We start from the raw sequence: 21,888 nt of genomic DNA, 5'->3' as shown, positions 1-21,888 counted from the left end.
TCTTTACTGGGAAGCGATCCATATCATTCCCACTCATTTGCACGTCTCCAGCTTAACAGTACTTACTAGTTGTGCTCTGAATGTTGCTACTTAAGCCTGGATAGTCCTGGCTGCTTGCCATGAAAACCATGACAGTCTGTGTTCTGACCTACAGTCTTGAGGTTCTTTGTTCTTAGCTGTTGTTCTTCAGAGAAGAAACCCAAAATGGTATCAGTTCAAGTGTATGTTGCTTGTAAGTACAGCATCTTATGTATTGCCACTCTACTGATGTTCCTCTTACTTCTGCTGATAGAGTGAGGATAATTTCATAGCCTATACTTTATATATGAGTTTGACTTTACCTAGTAGTCAGAATAGGTTAACAGATGATGTAGATGCCATACTGACACTTCCCTGACCAACATATTCGTATATTGAAGTGCTTTTCAGGAGGCAGGCTGCAAAGCAATTAAGTTTCATACTAGGGTGTCAGCACCCAAAATGAAACTTCAAAATTTTCATTTTAGTTATTATATTCATGACTGAGATGGTAGAGCATGGTCATGTAGCAAAAGGTATCATAATTATTGAACAGTATATAATTTCAATGCAGAAGTCTTTATAATTCAAGATACATCTATCTAAACTCTGCAAACACCTGCAATTAATTTCGGCAATGCTATTTTTTAAGTGCAGAAAGGTTGGCTATATTATGAATCAGTTTGCTGCAGCTAAGTCACACAGAAGTAATAATTTTCTATTTCAGAGTTCTGTGAGAGACATTGCTTCTATGGTTTCATTTTTGAAAGATATTAACTGGAAGGTAATTTCTTGTCATATCTGCTCTGTTTTCATCTGAGCATTATGTTTTTTTTTAACTGAAAAATATATCTGTAGTATGTGTTAATTTGTATGTCAAAGTATACAGTTCTGCTTGAGTTTTCTGTCATTTTCAATTTCTGTTGCAGCAGTGTGTTGTAGCCATGTCTCTGAAAATATATATCCATTTCATAAATTTATTGTGTCCATGTGGTGTTTCAAAGTCTCAGCTTTTCTTTACTGTATGAACTACCAATATTTTGTTCAAATCCTCATAATTAGCTTGGTAAATGTCTTCTTCCCTTTGGCTTTAATGCCATCTACCTTGTTTCCTCAGTGCCATTCAAAATGTAGCTGTTCAGATCACCTTCAAAGGTGTAGCCCACCCAGTTGCTATCATTCCTCCAGTATGAAGTGCAAGTTACTGTTTTATTGAGGTTTGTGGAGACTCCGTTCTTGATGATCATGAACGCCCCACACAGGAAATCCAATTGTTTTAATTATTAAGTGGGTAAGCCCTATAGGTAAATTTATGTTTCTGCTCCAGGTAGTTTAGAGTTTAGAGCCCTATTAGTCATCCAATGTAATCTTTTTGTAAAAAATCTGCAATGACTGGTTGCTAATTGTTTTTTGTGACAAGATGGAAAAATATTAGATTGGCTGTATCTTTTGAGAAATCTTTTGAAAAATCTTTTTAAATCTCTCCTCAAATATATTTCACTTAGTTTAAAATGAAACCTTTGAGTAAGCATACAAGCAAATTATCCTGGAGTGGTACCAAGGAGAATTGTGTTAAACGTTTGTGTGAGACAGAGCCTGAGTGGATAGTTCATGATGTTACTAATGGAAAATAGTCAAGATCATTGCTTCTTATGGGCCTGTGGTAAATGCAATTGAAAATAATTTCTTTCTGAGTGCTCAGTAAGGTTTTTAGGAAGAAAATACCAATCTCACCCCTTAAGATGGGATTAATTATTTCTCACAGATAGATGTCTAGGTGTAAGTTATTTGTTGTAGACTTTCCATATGGTGAAATAGATGATTTACGTGATCTATCTTGTTTTCTCCATTGATTATGAAGGGAACCCAGGATGCATAGATTTAGCTGTCTTAACTTTCAGATACATAAATTAGGAACACAGGAATCCCATCTTTAATGAAGACATTTCAAGGTCATGGGCCACCCTTGGAGAACAGAAGCAACATAGATCACGTGCAGTTAATGACAGTCTTAATGGAAAATAAAAAGGTGAGACCAAAGTGAATGTGAAGACTAAACTCTACTCTGCTTTAGTGGACATGTCACACCAAACATTGGTGAATTGATGCTTGACTGTTGCTTTTCAAACTCTGGCGATTGTGGGTATAAGTCAGAAACCTTACAGGCAGTAATTCTGTTGTAACCATTTCATTTAGCCATTAGGGAAGCCTTAGAGATGCTCTATATTCTATGTCCTGTGGTTCCCGAGGGACAACTGAAATTGATGGTCTATCAATCACTTCCTGTGATTGTCAAAACCTTCCTGGAAAACTGTGGTTTAATCCCAGCCACCAGCTAAGCACCACACAGCATTGAGAGCTGGGGGATCAGAGCAGCCTGTCAATCTGCATATTCACACATGGGCTGTTGTGACACAACTGCACACAATTATGAAAATCCTCGTGTTCTGACTGGGGAACGGTTGCTTTCAGAGGACAGGGCTGAGTAGAACATCCTTCTTTGTTAAGTGTTTCCTCGAATTTTGGGAGAGAAAGGTATTCACATTTTTTCGAAGAAATTCCATATGAACTCTGCAGTCTATAGTAACTAGATGTGTGATAATGACCTGGTGTCCATATTTCATAATTTAGTTATGCATTTAAACTGTTATGTTAGAGCTACTTTTTTGCCATGATTAAAGAATCTTCGTTTCACTGAGCCCAGCATTAATGTACTCCAGATTCTGTTTCCTTAGAAGAGTAACAGATGTTCACAGTTTGGTGCAATTTTCAGATGAGCAATGCTGTTTATAATAAATTTTCCTAAGACCACCCAACTCATTTCACTTGCAACTTGAACTATGTCCAAGTGTTGATCTCAGGAGATGTAAGAGAGATGTAATAATTCTATGCCCCACCCAGTTCAAAAGACATGACTTAGTATAGATGGAATTTAAATATCTATACTTCCAATCAACATAGAAAGTCAAAGTTCTATCTTACATGCCATGAAAAATGGAGGTGGAAATAGCAACATTCTTGCTTTCATTCATCAAGTCTTCATAGGATCTGAAGATGAATATTGACAAGGTCTGAATGAAATAAAATTACAAACCGAAGATGAACGGTTGAAAAAGCACAACACAGCGAGTAAAAACAAAGAAATTGAGATTTATCCTCGAAGATGCAGATTTATTAAACACAGAAAAAAATCAGAAATGTGGTATTAAATATAGCTTGGGATGAGGTGTACGGATGTGACACAACGCATCATATATTGTTAGAAACAGCTGCAATAAATTTTGTGCTGCATTAACCAAAACATAGTGTGATTTTTAAATGCCTCTATCTGGGACATTATATTTAGTGTCAAGCATTAAACAGCAAAAATTGTGTTGATAGGGTTTAGGGATGTTAGAAAGCAAGTATTGAGGCACTTTGGGATGGAAAGTGAACCTTTAATTCATGTCTCTGCACTTATAAAAAGTCCTAGCAACTCACTCATACCAGTTTTGCCAACCAGTTGTATGGGACAACTCCCAAAGGAAAAAAGAAGCTCTGCATGACTTGAAACCATGAAAATTAAACAAACGGTTCTGAATTGACAGTAACTGGAACTGAATGAAACATATTTTTTTTTCTTTCCTGACATTTATTGTACTTTACACTTAACATTTTGTGCAATGTTATTTTAAGATTATAAACTGAGAACTCAGAAAAAAGCATTGAAAGGTTCCTATGGCAACCATAGTGTGCACATTATCTATATGAACATTATGATTATGGTAATGTGACATCGTGGTATTGAGTCTTGCTGTTTGGCAGGTGTGTATTTTATAATATGAGTTAATAAATGAATGTAGAGATAGTTATAAATGGCATTGAAACCAGCAATCTGATTTTTTTTTTTTGCAAGAGAATTGCTTTACTGCATGATACAAGCAATTTCTTTAAGTTTCTTGAAAGCACCTTTCCTAAAGGATTCTGAGCTGCATTTTTCTATATGGTGTTTAGGCACAGTGAATACTCAGCCCTGTCCTCTGACAGCAATTGTTCTCCAGTCAGAACACGAGGATTTTCATAATTGTGTGCAGTTGTGTCACAACAGCCCATGTGTGAATATGCAGATTGACGTGCTGCTCTGATCCCCCAGCTCTCAATGGCTTTTGTGTTTGCTTAACTGCTTGCCAGCAATGAAGATGCTATTTCAGCATCTTCCTTTCAGCTGGAGCCAGAGATACCAAATGCAAAGGAAACAGTGCTGCTGTGAAGACTGCTGAAAGAGATTTTTTTTTTTTTAGGTAAAAATAAATAAATTCATTTATCATTGCACCTCACTATTATCTTTTTTTTTTCCCCTGTTTTTCAGCTAGCAACTAAGGGCAAACTTCCTTTTTAGTAATTCTTGTGTGCTGGTTGTTAATGAAATTCCAGACTTTCTCATTTGGAAATGAAGAAATATTTTGTCAGTGCCGTGGTTACACATGCTGTGGTAGATATTAGAAACTTTCTGCTTTTTATAGTCTTATAATAGTCTTGACCTGAATATGTCCCTGACTTTTGAAGAGTGACCTGTCTTGCTAGACAACAGAAGGCTTATGCTTTTAAGCCTGAACTTAAAATCTTCTCTATCTTCACTTTGTATTTAGTTTTAAAATAATCTTCTGAGGAAATCAGGTGCTTGCTTTGGGGTTGGTGTTTTTTTTTTTTTGTTTGTGTTTCTTTTTTTCTTTCTCTTTTTCTTTAAAAAAATAAGAGAAATGTTGAAACTTACATTAGAAAACATATGGGATGTAACCTTCATTCCTGCTCTAGCTCTTGTTTCCCAGGAAACGAATCAGAGCAGCATGAAAAGGATCTAATGCTCCTGGACCCAGTGCAGAAAAAGTGAAGGCAGGTCTGAAAACTGTCTTTTAAGGCAATGACTGCTAAGGACCTCTTACAAAGCTGTGGTGTGAGAGTTTTTGGGGGAGTGGAGTCTGAGTAAAAGGGGGAGCCTTTTGGTGGGTCTACAGTATGCAAACCTGGAGAAATTGTCATCTGGGCAATTCTGCAACATTTACTTACAGTTACTCAGGGAGGCTGTATTAGTTTAGACAATCCATTCCTATGGGGACCACGAATAGTTCCTGGGGTTGTCATATGACTTGTGATCAAGTGGCTGCAAAGGTGCCGTGGAAGTCCCTGGACTTCTGCCACCTGGGCTGTGAGCGTGGGCAGATGCAGTTTCCATCTGCGCAGGCACGCAGCTGCAACCGTGCCGCATGGCAGGCGCGTCCCTGCTACCTCTGCTGGCGCTGCTTTCTGCGGAGAAGAAGAGCTATAAACCACTTAGCCCAGTATATGCTCACCTCCTCATAAGTCCTGCTGTCCCAGTTTTTATCAATGGAAAAACATTTTACTTCAGAGCAGTGCATTTATGAAATAAAAGCAAAGTGTTCAAGTATTGCTTTTTGTCAGTTGTTTGTAATGATAAAGCTTCCAGATGTTATAGTAAACTACAGTGTCATGTTATAGTACTGCAACTATTATTAAAATTGGACTAATGCTCTCTTCCTCTGGGTAGGGAGATTAGATGAGCACATCCACCAATTTGGCAAACCCCCCACATTAACTATACTTAGTTTTGCTCTTACTTTCTCTGGAAAGTTCATATAGCCTGGCCATGACTGTATATTTTTTCATTTGCTACCTTCTTTAAGGCCTCTTTTGTCTGCCCTTAAAATTAGGGCTTCTGTATGTCTTCATTATGTGATCTTAACTTTGCATGCTGCTGATAACTAATTTGAACTAGAGGTGGTTGAGAATTTTCCATCAGAATGAATTTCAACTAGAAGTGTCTGTAAAACAAATTTATCAAAAACTATTTTACTGATTTTTTTTAAAAAATACCTTTTTTAATAGGAAAATCAAAGCATACTATTCTGTTACATTTGGTTTGACCTGATTGGCAGTATTCTATTTTACAAAGCTAATCTCAAGGATTTTATCTTTAAGTTAGTTGAAAAAGCAAAAACAAAACTCTCAAAATTCTATGGCATCCTGAAACTATTCTTGATAACAAGTGATAATTTGTGCAAAACTTTTTTCCCTGAAAAAGAAATACTGAGTGAATTTCTTCAAAAATCACAGAGTCCTCTGTGTGAGTAACAAATACAAGCACATTTTACCTGTGTTTCTAAAGACTGTTCCAAAAAAAGAATGTGCCTATGGGTGTTTGGCTAAGTGTTAAGATGCTCCTGTTGTCCTGTTGTGAAAGGGACAAATACATTACTCAACACTTGTCATATTAAGAAATAGCAAGCAAGGGAACATTATTCTAAAAAGAAAGATGCAACTTTTTCTAGTGCGGTAAAGCATGGAGCTTGATGTTAGCTTAAATATGGTCAGGAGATAGTAGAAGCCACAGGACCAAATGAGAGTGTGGTTTTGTCATACACCAATATTAATGAGCATTAGAAAACTTTGTTAACCAGGACTGTCAGAGATCAAAAAAAAGTTAACGTGTTTATACTTTTATTTTATACAGTTATATCCAATTTCAAAATTTGGTCTTTCTTCTTTCAGAATGATCAGTCTATGCAAGATATGCAGATAATGGGAGGAGATGATCTTTCAAAGCTGACTGGGAAGGTTTGTTAATTTTAAATTTAAGAAAGAAAATATATCCACTAAAAGCAGTTGAGAAACGTTGTGTAGTTTTGCACATGGATTGTCAGATACTAATACTGGAATCAAATAAATTTATTAGTCTCTATTAAATTGCTATAATGCCATTGCTTTCAGATTGCAGATGCTAGCCCCTCCATCATGGTGTAGGGGTTTCCTAATATTTATACACATAATATTGGTGAGATTGTGGGTGAAATTTGTGCTGGAATGCTTCCCCTGAGCTTGTTATGTGTTGGAGCCTTGTTTTTGCTGCCTTCGATGAGTGCAAGCAGGCAATCGGCACATTGAGTATCTGTTGAATTCAGCATATGAGTAGTTTAATACAATTTTGCCTACTGCACAAAGTTCAGTCGTGAAACCTTTCACTCAGATAATCAAATGGGATTTTCTTTTATTTCAGCATTAGGCTGGCTGCATGACTGAATTTGCTTTGCATTATGCTTGAACGTTATGGTAAAGAAAGAGTGGTTTGAGTCAGTGAAAAGGTGATTTTCATGCAGCCACAGTAATACTAAGCAGTACTTTGAAGGGGAAAGAAGGCTGATTTCATTAGACAAATGGCCTATGTGAAAAATTATCACAAATGGATTCTTATGCATTGAGGCAACATAATACTTACCTTGTAACTAAGCATGTGCAGTTACTTTTTCATTAGCTGCCACTAAATGATACCAGTTTTTTCAAACCACTCAAATGTAGCACTATCAAATGAATTTGTTTTCTTGCACTATAGCACACAAGAAAAAGAAGAGAAAAACTTAACTTTAAATATTTAATATTAAATAGAGCTTAAATGAAAAAAATGCTGTTATACTCAGAATATTATGTATGTCCTCAATTTGCACTTCTAAATATTCCTCCTGGGTGTTTGTTTCCAGATTATTACTAAAGCATTAATCATGTTCTTGGGAAATATTAATTCATTCGCTGCTTTCTAATATTCAAACACTGGAGCTACCTGTTTTTGTATGATGATTTTGCATATGTTTCTCTACCTCACAAGTAGTCCAAACATTTTCTAAGCTTCCAGGCCCAGCTTCTCTTCTCCATCTTCCAATCCCAAATTTTCTTGACAAATGGTTTCAGTTATTAGTATCTTTTCCAGACATAATCTTTCTAGTATCATTTGAATTCACTGGGGCAAAACATTATTTTCTTTTGCAGGACTTTTGTGTATTTGTGTGCGTCCACATGTATATGAGAGAGAAGGAAAATTTCACCCCAAGTAGTTCTGTGCTTTCCAAAAATGAAGTAATTTGTTTTCTTATACTGAAAATCCCGGTGACTGTTTTCTCATTGGCACAGCCCTCCTGTTCCCAGGTATGGAGCAGGACATAAGATTTAGTTGTTAGAAGGCTAGGAGATACTCATGGAGAAGACTCAACAGCAATATAGTTTAAGATTGCTGGGTAAGGAGGCTGGGATCTCGGGTAGGCATGAAGGGGCTGGTTTGGGAATGCGGGTGGTTCTGATCGGGAAGGGAGCCCTGTGCTGGAAGCTGGGTGTGGAAAGGCTGAAGTGGAGCAAGAAGGGAGGACTGGGACTGCCAGGGGAGCAGACTTGCTGAAAGGGTGTATTTGGCATTTTTTGTGTGTGTGGTTGTCTGTGACACAGCTGGTGTATGAATAATTAAATAGCATTTTCACTATAACACCTGAGAATGGAGTTTCCTTAAGACTTTTTTTACTGATTGAAAAGCTGGGACACAAAGCTTGAGCTCACATGTTCATACTTACACATCTAAAGTTGGATATACGAAGGAGTGGCCTTATGTCCACAGATGCCAACTCCTCCATCTGTTGTTGACTTAAGCAATTAGTGCAAGTATTCAGCACATTTTACTAATCAGCCATTTGCGGACTGATTCAGAGCCTCCTACAGTCAATGTAAATCCTTCCTTGAAGTGTTTTTTAGTACCTTAGTTTAGCTGCTGGCTTTTAAAACTACTGGCTTTAGTAATCATTCTAAGTCACTGAGGGAATTAGTGGAAGATTTACTGATGGAATTCAACTTTCCTGCTTTTCAGTGAGCTGGGTGTTTCTCCTGCCTGCTTGGAGTACTTATTAAGAAAAGATTGTGTTTATATTGAAAAATTAATATACCAGGTTAAGTCCCATTAACTTAATGATCATGGAAGATGTTTTCAACAGTGCCAGCATGGGTTCGGAATGTAAGTTCCATTAAGTTTCTGTAAAGTTTAAAAGCATCAATAATGGAAACAGTTTTGAAACCTGCAGACAAAAGATTCTGAGATTTTGATCTGAAAGTGCTCTTCATTAAGTAATAATAACTGGAACCTCAGCTAGCCTATAATCTTAGTGAACAACTAAATAATTTCCATGCATTACTTATTATTGGAAAAAAAAGATTACTGAGTATATTCATGAACGTGCTGTTCTATAACAATCTTTTTTTCTGAGAAAGCTTAAAGAAAGCAAAAAATGTTCAAAGCTAATTAAAAAAAGCGTGTTAAGGATAATAGCTCTTCAGAAGGAACAATATCTCCTGTGTACTTCTCTGCAATATTTGTTTATTTTTGTTTATATTTTGTTTATATTATATAATTTGTTTTATTTTTGTTTATAAAAATACAATAAGCCTGGGAAAAATGTATAATGACCCAAACCATGAAAAAGAGAAATATTTGAGAAAGGAGAATTAGTATACAGACCAAAACTGTTACCTGAAGAAGATCATCCCCAATTTGAAATTATTCTCTGAAGAAAATAAATTTTTAAAACAGATAATTAATAACTGTCCAGAAAACTAGAGGAACTGTTTCAAAGCAAGATGGCAATGAAAATTTATGTAGATGAGGAGAAAGAACAAATAATATAACCGTCTTTAGTATTAATACTGTAATCATACTGTAAAAAATTGTAATATGTTTTAAAGTATTTGTGACAGTTAAAGTAAATTTTAAAACATCTAGGAGGTGCAGTAGATTCAGCTGTACCAGAGTTGCAGCTTATCACTGCCATTTACCTTATGCCTGTATGTGTGTGTATTTTGTCCCAAGAGCTTTGGAACTGGTTACGTAGCCCAAAGTCTCTACTGACAGGAATCGTTCTGTATATCACCTGATATATAATATGTCCTGTAACCTTTCAAAAAAGCTCCTATACCAATTTGACTTGTCTCCTTGCAAATGAGATGTTAGACAAAATCAGAAACTTAGAGTTTATATAATTTTGCAATTAAATACTTACTACAGTTGTATAATATATTTTATGTCAAAATTAGATCCATATATTTTTGTCATTATCACTATTTCTGCATAACATAGAATATGAACAAAATTAATCATTCTTATCTGTTAGGTTAATAAGAACTTTAATTAAAATGAAGTAGTTATGTAGTTAGCACGAAACAATTATGAAGCCAGTGAATTTCTTTTATTCCATCTGGCTGTAATACGGATCAATGTTTATGTTCTTTATGAAGGACTATTGCCTATGTTCATACTACGTACATCTTGTCGACAGCCAGTGGTCTTGGCATTTTCTAAGTACGGAAGGTAACAAGTAGCAATCAAGGGAAGAAGAAAGTGAATGTCTTGTATTCTCTCCACACTTTACTGCGTTAGTTTGAGCACTCTGTCACTACTCTGATGCTTTCCTAGAATGACTAATCAGCTCATATCAAAAAGCGGTTTCACTCAGAGGAAGATATCCACCAAGCAGCACTCCTCAATTCCTTCTGGCAGGATTTGTGCTATAAAATCTCCAAAAGTACTTTATATGTCTCATCTAAATCAATATATCCACTGTCTACCATTTTCTTGCCCCATTTTTCATATGAGAAGATGTTCCAGGAACATAATGCAATCTCACTTTCTTTCTTATGCCTCTCATTTCTTCTTTTATTTTACTGAACCATTTCTCTGCATGTTATAGGCGCTAACAGCAGTTCTGAGAGCTGTTTTTCTAGCATTCTCTTAAATATGTTAGTGTTTCATATTTAATAAACAATACATATGGCAGCTGTGTAACACAAAGTTTTATTCTCTGCATTTAAAGTACATATTACTGTCTGCTTCACCATTCCAAGTTTGTTTCTCAGAATTCTGTTGGTTCTGTACTTACTTTTTTCTCCTTCAGTATTCACTGCCTCGACTAATGTTACGCTTTCTCTGGCTATACGCATTCCGTTCTGGAATAATGCCCATAAATTTGGAGAAGAAATAATGGCATTCTCTTTAGAACATTATGTACATTAGAGAATATTTATATGGCAGTAAAGGTATACAAAATCCACTATTCACTTCTGCTGTGGTCACAACCCCCACTCATATATACGTCTTACTGTATTCCTATCAGACATGCAGCCTTGCCTTTTTCATCTTTTCAAAGGTTGATTTTATGTGTCTTGAAGCATTCCACATCTTCAGTACCTCTACTTAATTGCCGTCTTTAGTCATTTTTGTTGTCCTGCATTTTTTCTTAATTAGATTTTATACTGTCTACTCTTCTGAAAGTTGTCATCCTTAACTGCTTTTTCCACAGCAAAAGACAGGATTTTTTTTCTTCCCCAAAGTCAATCAGTTTTCTTTGCGCTTCTTCCTTAGGTAATCTGTTCTCATAATTTTCTTTTTTTTGTTGTTGTTCTGGAGGAAGCCAAGTACAAAGAAAACTTCCCAGCCTTCCTGTCCCATTTTTCACATTAGCTCTGCTCACCTGCTTCGACATCATACATACTCATCATTCTGTTGATTTTTTTCCTGTGTCCAGAACATGCTCCTCCAATTCCAGATAATCAGAAAATTACACTTTTTCCTTCAAGTAAGAGAATGGAGACGGTGATCCATTCCTGCATTACCTTTAGATCGATTACGGTAATTTGCTCAACTTCTTATGCACAGCAGAAGCATGGTGTAAGGATGGCTGCAAGCAGAACGTGTGCATGTACAGTATTCAACACAGTGTTCTCTAAGAACAAAATATCAGTTAGAGGATATCATCTTGCCCTCCATTATGTCCCCCACTCTGTTAAATCTTGGAGATACTGAACTAGTTTTACAGATTTCAATTAGCTGGAGTCTGTATATGTAGACTCTTAACGCACCAACCAAGTTGTTCCCATCAGCATCTGACACTGACCAAATTGAGTGTCTAAAAGAATGACAGTTTTGAGATATGATATGTGTCCTTTCAGGAATGCCATAAGTTGTGGATCAGTGCAACAGAAAATATTAAAATCAGACATCCATGACCTTTTCTAGAATACTGTAGAAAGCTCCTACTTAAATGTCTAATTTCTCAAAAGTCTTTCATATTATTTTCTAACATTTTGGTGAAGTGTTGGGATTTGTGGATTTCATTCCTGTACATACCATAAAATTATTTCACTTCTAATAGCAGTTCTTGTAGCTTCCTTTGGACCTCTTCACTGAAACCTGATGCAGTATTGCTTAACCTTTGTTTGCTGTTGATTCTTCAGCTCTGTGGCACTGCTTCTTCAAGCTTTACTTAAGTTGTCATAAAATGGCTTGTTTAATTAGTGGTACCTGAGGTTCACCAAATACAGTGCTAAGAAAGCGAGTACTGCAGGTGTGATGAGTAAGCTGATAAACCATTAACCATTCAGTTTGAAGCATCACATTATCAATTTATGTGTTTCTGATGATACGGAGTATACATGGAAAGAAAGTGTCTTTATAAATAATCTAACTGGAAATGCAGACTTCTGAATGACAATTGAACTAGAATGAAAACACACTATTTTGTAGCTTTCCACCTTCTTCCCCCCAAATATAAATAGAGATAGGTAAAAAGGTGCTGTATGTTTTTTTTTTTTTAACAGCAGACAACTGGAATTTTATTAGGGAAAGGATATATGGAAGGCAGCAAGAGCAGAGACTTCCAAAATCCAGGTTACATCTGGACTATCATTTTGAATACATCCAGTGCTAGAACTGTTATCCATGTCTGTGTCATCTCTTTGTAGCTCCAGTTATGCCTCAATTCCCACAGGATTGTATAGCAAGGAGTTTCATATTTAAGTAGCATCTGAAAAAGTCATTCTTTTTTTAAAGCTTGCTACCTGTTTACCTTCAATGAGTTTTACAAGACTTAGTTGAATCTGCCTTATTGAACTGCTTCCTTAAAAATTTCTGCAAATCCTGCCACACTAAGGGTTTTTTTTGCTTGTTTGTTTTTTTTGTTGCTTTTGGGTTTTTGAGTTTTTTTGCAGTACATTTACTTGGCCTGATCACAAACAGAGCTTTGCTTAGAGTTTTCTAAGTCCAAAAGCATCATTATATTCTTGTCCAAACTTCTGGGTAATTAGATTGAAGGGTCCCAAATGATAATTTCTTCACCATGCCTACAGTTTCTATTCTGAGTTATCAACTATTTTGATTTAAAGACTTGATGCAGAAGCCTCCATACTTCAGGCATCTTTTACCTACAGTTAACTGTCATCACTGCTAAAATGGTGAACTGGATTTTCTCTTCTGAATTTGGATAGCTTTTTGCCTTTTGCTTTTGCCTTTTGTAATACCTTTGCCTACTAGATTGAGCAGCTTGCCATTATCAAATTTATATTGCCATATGATTGCGTATTTGCCTATCATCCAGTCATTACTTAAGCTTCTAGATAAACTAATACATTGGGACCCTGCTGTGAAGTACTAGCATACTGTAGGATGTAAATGAGACAAGGTTAGAAGGTAGAATTAATAACAGGAAATTAATACTAGACAATTTATATAGTTGGAGAAAACAAAATTTCAAGCATACAGGTGCTTCTCTTGGTCTGAGGAGACTCAGCAAACTTCAAGCTAAGTACAGATTGGGAGAAACTCTTAATTTTAATCTAATGTGTTAATCAGACAATTTGGGAGAAAAAAGTGATTGCCCTACATGATCACCTGCCCTATGACCGAAGGGGAAGATAAAAATGTTAAGAATTCCTCTGAGCTAAAATAAGAGACCAAATTATCAGCTGTGGAACACTGATAAATGAGTTGGAGGTCAGCTGCAGTGGAAGATTATAATGTGCCGTAAAGCCAGTATTTTATTGAGTCCATGATTTCTAGTGCATACTGCAGTTCTGAATTTTTGTTCCCAGGCTCAGCTTTTGAAGGTATTTTGTGGTCTCTTTGAGATTGTGGGCTGAAAGGTCAAAGTTCTTTTGTGAAAAATGTTCTCCCACTGGGAACTGGGCTGTTAATTAAATAAAAGCTATTACTTCCTGCTACAAACCTTCACTGTAAGGTGTTTTTTTCCAGGTCTCAAATAATTACTTTCTCAGTCTTAAGTTCTTTTTGCTTGGTTGTTTTTTTCGATTTTTTTAACAGCTTTTTTTTTTAAAAAAAAATGTGTGCATGTTATTCTACTGATTTTATGCTGAAACATTTAAGGAGAAAATACCCTCTCTGTGTACCTACCTGAGTTTCTTGCTATACATGCAAGGGCTGTGTTTGTCCTCTTAGCTGTAGTATTGCGTTAAGTATGGTTGTTTATTTGGTTACTTAAGTAGAGTTTTTGTTTTCCAATAAATACTCCCCTTTCTAAATTTACGACTTAGTTTGCATTGTTAAAATTCTACATTTTATGTGGGTTCATAGACAACCTCTCCCTCAAACTCTTATTCAGTGCTAATTTCAAAGCATTGCTATTTCATAGTAATTTTTCCTTTGAAATCAGTCTTCTGGATGGAACATAAAATCAAAATCTAGAAAAAGTTGTTATTCTTTTCCAGGAAGATGAAAAATAGTTTCCATAGCACTTACTACTGTCAGGCAGGAGGCATACATGATCTCATTACTCGGCTTGGTCTTGTTAGCTGACATTGTTCCATTTATTACTGACCTGTGGGAAGGTAAACAGTAGAAATTTATTGACTCAGTGCCAGAGTATTTTTCAGCTTATTACAAGTCAGGATTTTTCTTACAGGTATTACAGTAACAATTTACTTTCTTGCCGTGTATAAGTTCATGTGGCTTTGAAAAGCAGTAAACTACAGATTTTCAATTTTTGCAGGTACCCAGTCCATTTTTGAAAGTTTTAAAATTCACAGATACATTTAAATTTATTATAAAAATTAAAATGTGGGTCTTTAACATGAGACAAATTCGCATGGAATGCAGGGATTAGAAATGATTTCTTTTTCATTTTACATAGTACTACTAATATCAAAAACCTGCTTTTTCCAGATGTCCCAAGACATGCTGCTATGAACCATTTCTACTACTGTCTAAAAAAGGATATGAGAGCAGAAATTTTATTTTTGTGTAGATCCAGTTCACACCACAAATATTATTTATGCTCAGTGCAAATGTCCATGTGCAGAGTCCCAAGCTGTATGTGCTCTGGTCGCTCAGAATGGGAATTTTAAACGTCACAGCACTCCTTTGTATTTAAAACCAAAATTAGAATACGATTCTAGGGCCTGTGCTCTTTAATGTTTTTGTAAATGATCTGGACACAGGAATTGAATGTACATTAAGTAAGTTTGCCAATGACACTAAACCAGGAGGAGCTGTGAACTCCCTCAAGGGTGGAGAGGCCTTACAGAGAGATCTGGATAGGCTAGAGAGCTGGGCAGTCACAAACCATATGGAATTTAACAAGAGCATGTGCCAGATTTTCCACCTGGGATGGGGTAATCTTGATCATATGTACAAATTGGGGGATGACAGGCTGGAGAGCAGTCCTGCAGAAAGAGATCTGGGGGTTTGGGTTGACAGCAAGTTGAATGAGTCAACAGTGTGCCCTGGCAGCCAAAAGGGCCAACTGTGCCCCTGGGTGCATCAAGCACAGCACAGCCAGCTGGTTGAAGGAGGTGACTGTCCCATTCTACACTGCACTGGTGCATACTGTGTGCCTTTTTGGGCACCTCAATATAAGAAGGACATCACATTATCAGACTGTGTCCAGAGGAGGGCAACCAAGATGATCAAAGATCTTGAGGGCAAGACTTACAAGGAGCAGCTGAGGTCACTTGGTTTGTTCAGCTTGGAGAAGAGAAGGCTGAGAGGTGACCTCATCTCAGTCTGCAACTTCCTCGAGGGGGACAGCAGAGGAGGAGATGCTGATCATCTCTCTCTGGTGACCAGCGATAGGACATGAGGAAATGGCATGAGTCTGCATCAGGGGAAGTTCAGATTGGACATCAGGAAAAGGTTTTTCACTGAGAGAGTGGTGGACCAGGCTCCCGAAGGAAGTGGTCCCCAAGCCTGTCAGAGTTCAAGGAGTGTCTGGACAACCCTCTTAGTCAGATGATGTAGTTTTAGGTAGGCCTGCAAGAAGGAGGGAGTTGGACTCGATGATCTTTATGAGTCCCTTCCAACTCGAGATATTCTCTGAATCTGTATTGCACCAGCCTGCTTCCTGACAGCTACGTGGTAGGAACAGCTGTAAACACAGGATGAATCATGGTCATCCATATTTGTCAGCTCCCAACTGTCCCTCTGATCCATCAGCATCTGATCCATCCATGACTTAACAGAAAGGTGTTTCAATCTCTGAGGGTTGAGCCACACCCCTTCTTTATTTGGACTATATAAGAAATCTTTCCAGGACATCTTTTAAAAAACTGACTGTTCTCTGTGGCTCACTGTAAGATATATTAGCATCATTATTAGATTCTGGATGTACTTCACAGATTGTATTGGTGAAGATGGCTGTACTCAGAACTTAAGCCATCTTAAGTCTAGTCAACATGTCCAGGCAGAAGGCTCAATTACTTCTCTTTTCATGTAGCTTCCTCCTCTGCAATTGCCTCAGATACATCTGAAAGGACAAACCAGTCTTGATCTGTGTGGCACAGGAGCTTCAAACACATATACTTGGAAAAATATCTTTGCTACAGTGTGCTTTAGCTTCCTATCATTTGTCCAGCTATCAGTTACTGCCATAGCACCACAAGCTGATAACTTTCACCAGTCTCCTGCCCACCAGCTCACAGGTGGATTTCATGGTGAAGCTGAATAGGGTCTTTCACGTTACTGTGACCTTTTGCAAGATATGCTGGATGCAGCCAGCTGTGCATTTGGGAAGACGGTGACATTACTGGTAATGTACCAATTAATTGTATCCACTGCATCATTCTTTTCTTCTTTCCATCTGCTCAAGGATAAGATAATCTATTTCAACAAGTTTCAGATACACATCACCACTATCAACTCTTGGATACTGTATATAAAAACATTTCTTGGTAGTTTGTGCCACTATGACTCTGCTATGCCATCGCTTTTCTGGAACCCTCCTTTCAGTAGCCTACTTGAGCAGGAGCAATATAGTCAGTTTCCCAGCACATAATTTTGTTTTGCAGGAGGTGGTTTCTGGTACCAGAGGATGGCAAACCATTTTGAATGCCTTCAGTCATAAGCAAAAGTTAAGTATGATGACTTGTCACAGTAACCCTGACTAATCAAACCAGGGATTAATGTATCCCTCTCAGTAATTATGATGCCTGCTTATACAAAATGGTTTCATATCTAAGTATTTTATAGTGTTTTTTCCGCTACAAAGTCCTTGCATACAGGATTTCTCCATATCACAGAAAATCCTCATCATTGTTTTGGACATTATAAGAATGTGGATAATACAAAAGAGAATCTGTGTTTCCTGAACTAGACAGCTGACTGATTAAAGGGACCAAATCTCCTAATGCATATCATTTGCAACTGTTAGACTCCTTGACTCCGAGGAGAAGAAGGCAAGAATAGCAGAATGCTGGTCAGACAGTTTCAGGGTCCACCAGTATCCTTCCTTCTCAAGTTAGTCAATAAATATGAGATCCTACATTTCAGCTGAAGTCATATGCAGGTGACTATCACTCTTGTGGCCAGACAAACCCTTCAGGCATGTCTGGATCCACGTTAATCTTCTTTCCTTCATATGAGTCATTTGAGATAAGGAAATGTAGACAAGATTAAATTTCTATTAGATGGATGTATAACTGGTTGGAAAGCTGTTCTCCAGAAACAGTTAATTATGCTTCACTGTCAGACTGGATGCATTAAAGCATGTTCTCCAGGGACTATACAATATTTAATTCATGATATAAAAGATGGAACTAGCATTTAATGCTAGTGATACTACCTGGAAAAATACTACAAGATAGTGTTATGATCTTAAGAAAATATTTTAAGAATTTGGTTCAAAGACTGACATGTATTGACAATAAAGATGAATACTAACTTCTGTGTTTATATAGAAGTAATCTTTTACATAAACACAAGTGAGGAAGGACTGACTAAGCAACAGTTCTGAACTGGAGACTATAGGTGGATCACGAGTTGCACATGAGACAACAGCGTACCTTTATAAAAGAAAAGATCTAACTATTGTACTGGAACATACAGAAAGGAGGATTATTTGTAAAGCATACCAGGTGGTTCTTTTATTCTTCTGGACACTAGAAAAGGCTTCTGTCTGGTTTGGAGCATCACAACTGGAGAAGGATTCTGACCAACCAGACAGGTTACTGAGGAGAACGAAAAAATTATCAGAAAGCTAGAAAATATAACTTATGAGAGAATACTGAATAAATTTGGGTTGTTTAATCTGAAGAAGAGGAAACTGAGGAAATACATCTGTCTTCAAATATAGAAGAAGTTAAAAAGAGAAGAAATAAAGCTTTGTATATGTCCACTGCAAAACAAGTTCAGGTCAAATAGCAAGAGAAGTTTTCTAACTGTATTTTTACTCTTAGATAATGAGGCACTGAGACACATTGCCTGGGGAAGTTCTGAAATCCTCATCATGTTCAAGAACAGGTAAATCAGGTATCTGTGAGGGATAGTTCTAAGTTGATTCTTTTGGCCAACAGAATTATCTTGATGACCTTTCCTGGTCTCCTTAGCAGCATTTTTTATTGATGTCTGTGATTTTTTTTCTCACAAGTTAATCAGTAAGGTCTGCTCCTACCTATCAGTTTAATCCCAATTCCATGGGCAGGGAGTCTGCTGTCCCCCCATTCTGTCTGATTTCATAATTTCCACTTGCAAGTAAGCAAGAGAATCCCTGTTGCTGCTTAGGATAGGATAGATGAAGCAGCTGTGGTAGCAAAGAAATGTATTTGTATATCAACAAAATGTCCAAGGACTATGCTTTTCTCTCAGTTTGCCACAGCTCTGTGTGTACTAATAGGCCTTAATGGCCATGTCCTGTGTCACTTGGGGCCCCTACCCACACCTGTGGGCACAGGAGCCTCAGTTCAGCTCAACTCAGGGCTTTTAGTCCATGCCTGAGCTGTGCTGTATGGGTACCGATCTTCAGCTCAGCTACAGCCATGCCTTTACGTTCCTACAGACATTGATCCAGACCCTAACTCACAGACTGACCTCCCAGTTTAACCTTGGGCCTGCCTGGAGAGCAGTGGGCTGTGCCTGGTCATGGTTGCTCTCACTGGACCTGATCCCAACCTGTGGACTGACATCCCAGCTTGGCCTCAGTTCTGCCTCAGCACATGAACTCACCTGACGATACGCACTCTCGGTTGAACAAGTCTGGGGTCTGCCCACGCACCTCGCTGAGGCACTGTGGGGCTGGGCGCAGGCCAGCGAGGCCCCTGCGCTGCCCGCTGGGTTACTGCACTCAGCTCATGGCTGCCCTTCACTCAGGGAGCACCCAGCCTTTGCTGCTAATGCAGAACTTTGAAGCCCTCTGCCATGTCAGTTTTGGTATGTTCCGTCACCTGCCGTAGCTGCTGGATAGGCCTTGTCACTAGAAGACCTGTGCTTTTCCTTTGGGAGGAAAGTTCTTGTCAACTGTACAAAGAGCAGCAAGAGATACATGAAGCAGGATGGGTCAGGATGTCAGGCTGATGTCAGGGCAGCCTCTCTTACCAGGTGCCATCCACAGTCATCCTGGAGTGTTTGCTGGTACTTAAAGAATTCATCTCCATGTCTAGTTCTGATGAGGTTCTTTCCCTGCCAACTCTTCTGCTCTCTCCCTGTATCATATATATATATATTTGTGTATGTATATACACACATAAGCATTTACATACATCACCAGCTGTGCAAATTCCCTGCGGGATGGTTAAACCATTACTCCTGCACATAATCTTCAGGTGTCCACTGGCTGAATCAGGTGATTTGTTTATGCCTCAGACCCAGGTGTCCTGGGCTAGTCTTTGGAAGTGTTTTTCCTAGTTATGACTTTATCCAGGAAGCCAGATGAGAGCCAAGCCCTTTTTGACTCCAAATGGCTTCCTTCAAGAAAATTTATCCCTGCACACCTGTCATAAGCTTCTTCTGAACATGGTTTTGGTCTCTTCATCTTATATAGAGGACTGGCATACTTCCATTCTTTCTTGAATGAAGACATTTCTAGAGGTAGGGTATCTTTGGACTTTTGTTTTTAAGACGCCTTTGACTTTTTACTTTCGCAGGACTAAGTCTTTCAGATCCAAAGTTGTTTGTGTCAGCAGCTGAGAGGTTGAAAGTCAGGAGTGCCAAGCAGGATAACCACCAGTGAAACCTGTTATGAAAAAAACAAAATGGAGCCACCCTCCAAAATTAATACACATTCCACCAGAGCTCAATCTAAATTAGTGGCTTTCTTTAGTGATATCTCCATTGCTGACATCTACTGAACTACTACCGTGAGTTCCCTCCACACCTTTACCAAGTGTTTTGGCATTTCAGAAGCATCCAGGTATAATACAGTGTGTGGTAACGTGCTTCAGCACTGGTTAATTCATAAGGAACTGCAGTATGAATATAAATATGGATAATCTATATTAATAATGTCTGTTTTTAAGATTAAACAACAGATTTACACGTCTATTAGTGAAACTGTCAAAGGTGTACTGTTTATGAGCACCCTCCCTTCACACAGTCCTTCTCCATGGTGTTTGAGTCTTTCTCATAACTCTCAACCTTGGGATTCTGTGATGGGAAAGGAAGTTAGACAGTCTCTACGTTATGTGTGTAGCAAAGCCAACAAGCCTGATGGAAAGGAAGTGGATATGAAACTATATGTCTTAAGGTTTTGTGGGACATACAATGTGCACATGCATGTAAGATGTATACATAGATGGATAGATACAGGTGTTTGTGAGATAACTTTCCTCTTGCTATTGCAGGTTTCACCTCAGAAAGTAGATCTTAATGCAAGATTGTAAGAGTCCATCCTTTTGAACATGCATGTGATAATGCCCACTAATAAATGGATTTTTATTTCTTCTGATAAGGACATTACTTCTTATTATTGCTTCCAATAGAAAAACAGAAATCACTTTAGATACTGTAATTCCTGGAACACTGATGAACCATTTCAGCAAAAAGATCAGCCTGTGTGATCATGCTGTCATAAGGCTTGACTTCATTGCTCTTGAGTGGACCACTCCTCTTCAAGTAATACTACTGTTTTCAGCAGCAGTATCTAAAGAGAAAGAGAGTGTTTCACGGTGTGAGAATGGGTGGTACAACCTGGCCTGTAATCCTTTATTGTGAGGTTTCTGGAGGGTAGGAGGAGGGAGGAAGAACATTTATTTCAGAGTAAGAGTGTTATTGCTCTAGTCTCATATTAACATTAGCAATAATACTTTAATGCACTGCTGTACACAGCTAGAAACACTGTAATGAAGTGAAGCTCATCCCATTTGGATTTCTTCCATCTAATTTTATTTCCCGAAGCTACCTCCATTCTTGCACAGAGAGAATAATCTAGACAGAGCTGAATAAAGTCATAGCCCCTGACTACAGGGCTTGCTCTTACGGCTGGCTCTTTTTCAGGGCACAAAAAAGAAACAGGAAACTCCTTGTGTCCTACCCTGTTGTACATATGCACATGGACCTCTCTGTCTTCATTTCACTTTTTTAAACATTTGTTTCTTTTAGTTTGTGCATATTGTATAATTGTGTCCCTTCTTGTTTGTTTCTTTCAGAATGTTCTAATTGTGGAGGTAAGTTGGGTGCTTACGTCATACTGTACTTTGATAAAGTCACATAGTCAAGTCTTGATTGTGTGTTCAGTTTCTAAAACCTGTCTGTGTTTACACTTATTTAGCTGGGAGGTGGTGAAGAGGAAGAGGGGTTGATTTGCTTAATGACCTCTCAGTCTGTTTGTGATTGCATGACGGATCAAACTACATTGCTGCCACTCTAATTGGTACTCTGCCTTGTGATACCCAGGAGTTTCTGTGTCATTTGTTCTTTCTATGGTTTCATCAACTCCTGTTCTGCAAGTTGTTCTGTTCCATGGAGGACAATGAATCAACTGCAGTGATGCCCTGCACTTCTCAGTTGCATGAGAAGTG

General features: G+C 37.9%; 1 protein-coding gene across 9 annotated transcripts in view; it reads left to right on the top strand.

Moving 5' to 3' along the window:
- PRTFDC1 (phosphoribosyl transferase domain containing 1) overlaps positions 1-21,888 on the top strand; it is a 48,643-nt gene that overhangs the window by 21,128 nt on the left and 5,627 nt on the right. For 3 of the 9 annotated variants that reach the window (XM_042802066.1, XM_042802065.1, XM_042802064.1), the window contains exons 4-6: positions 6,565-6,630; positions 7,834-7,989; positions 21,517-21,534. In XM_042802066.1, coding sequence (XP_042658000.1) covers positions 6,565-6,630; positions 7,834-7,989; positions 21,517-21,534 — 240 coding nt within the window. Of the gene's footprint in view, positions 1-6,564; positions 6,631-7,833; positions 7,990-8,695; positions 8,791-16,947; positions 18,398-21,469; positions 21,535-21,888 lie in introns of those variants that run through there. The other 6 variants (XM_042802068.1, XM_042802067.1, XR_006166221.1 and 3 more) reach the window with 5 other exon arrangements.

Source organism: Tyto alba, unplaced genomic scaffold (genome assembly GCF_018691265.1).
Source record: "Tyto alba isolate M040663 unplaced genomic scaffold, T.alba_DEE_v4.0 Super-Scaffold_38, whole genome shotgun sequence".
Classification (NCBI taxonomy): Eukaryota; Metazoa; Chordata; class Aves; order Strigiformes; family Tytonidae; genus Tyto; species Tyto alba.
The sequence above is the reverse complement of the archived record's forward strand: the minus strand, read 5'-3'. Positions and strand labels throughout refer to the sequence as shown.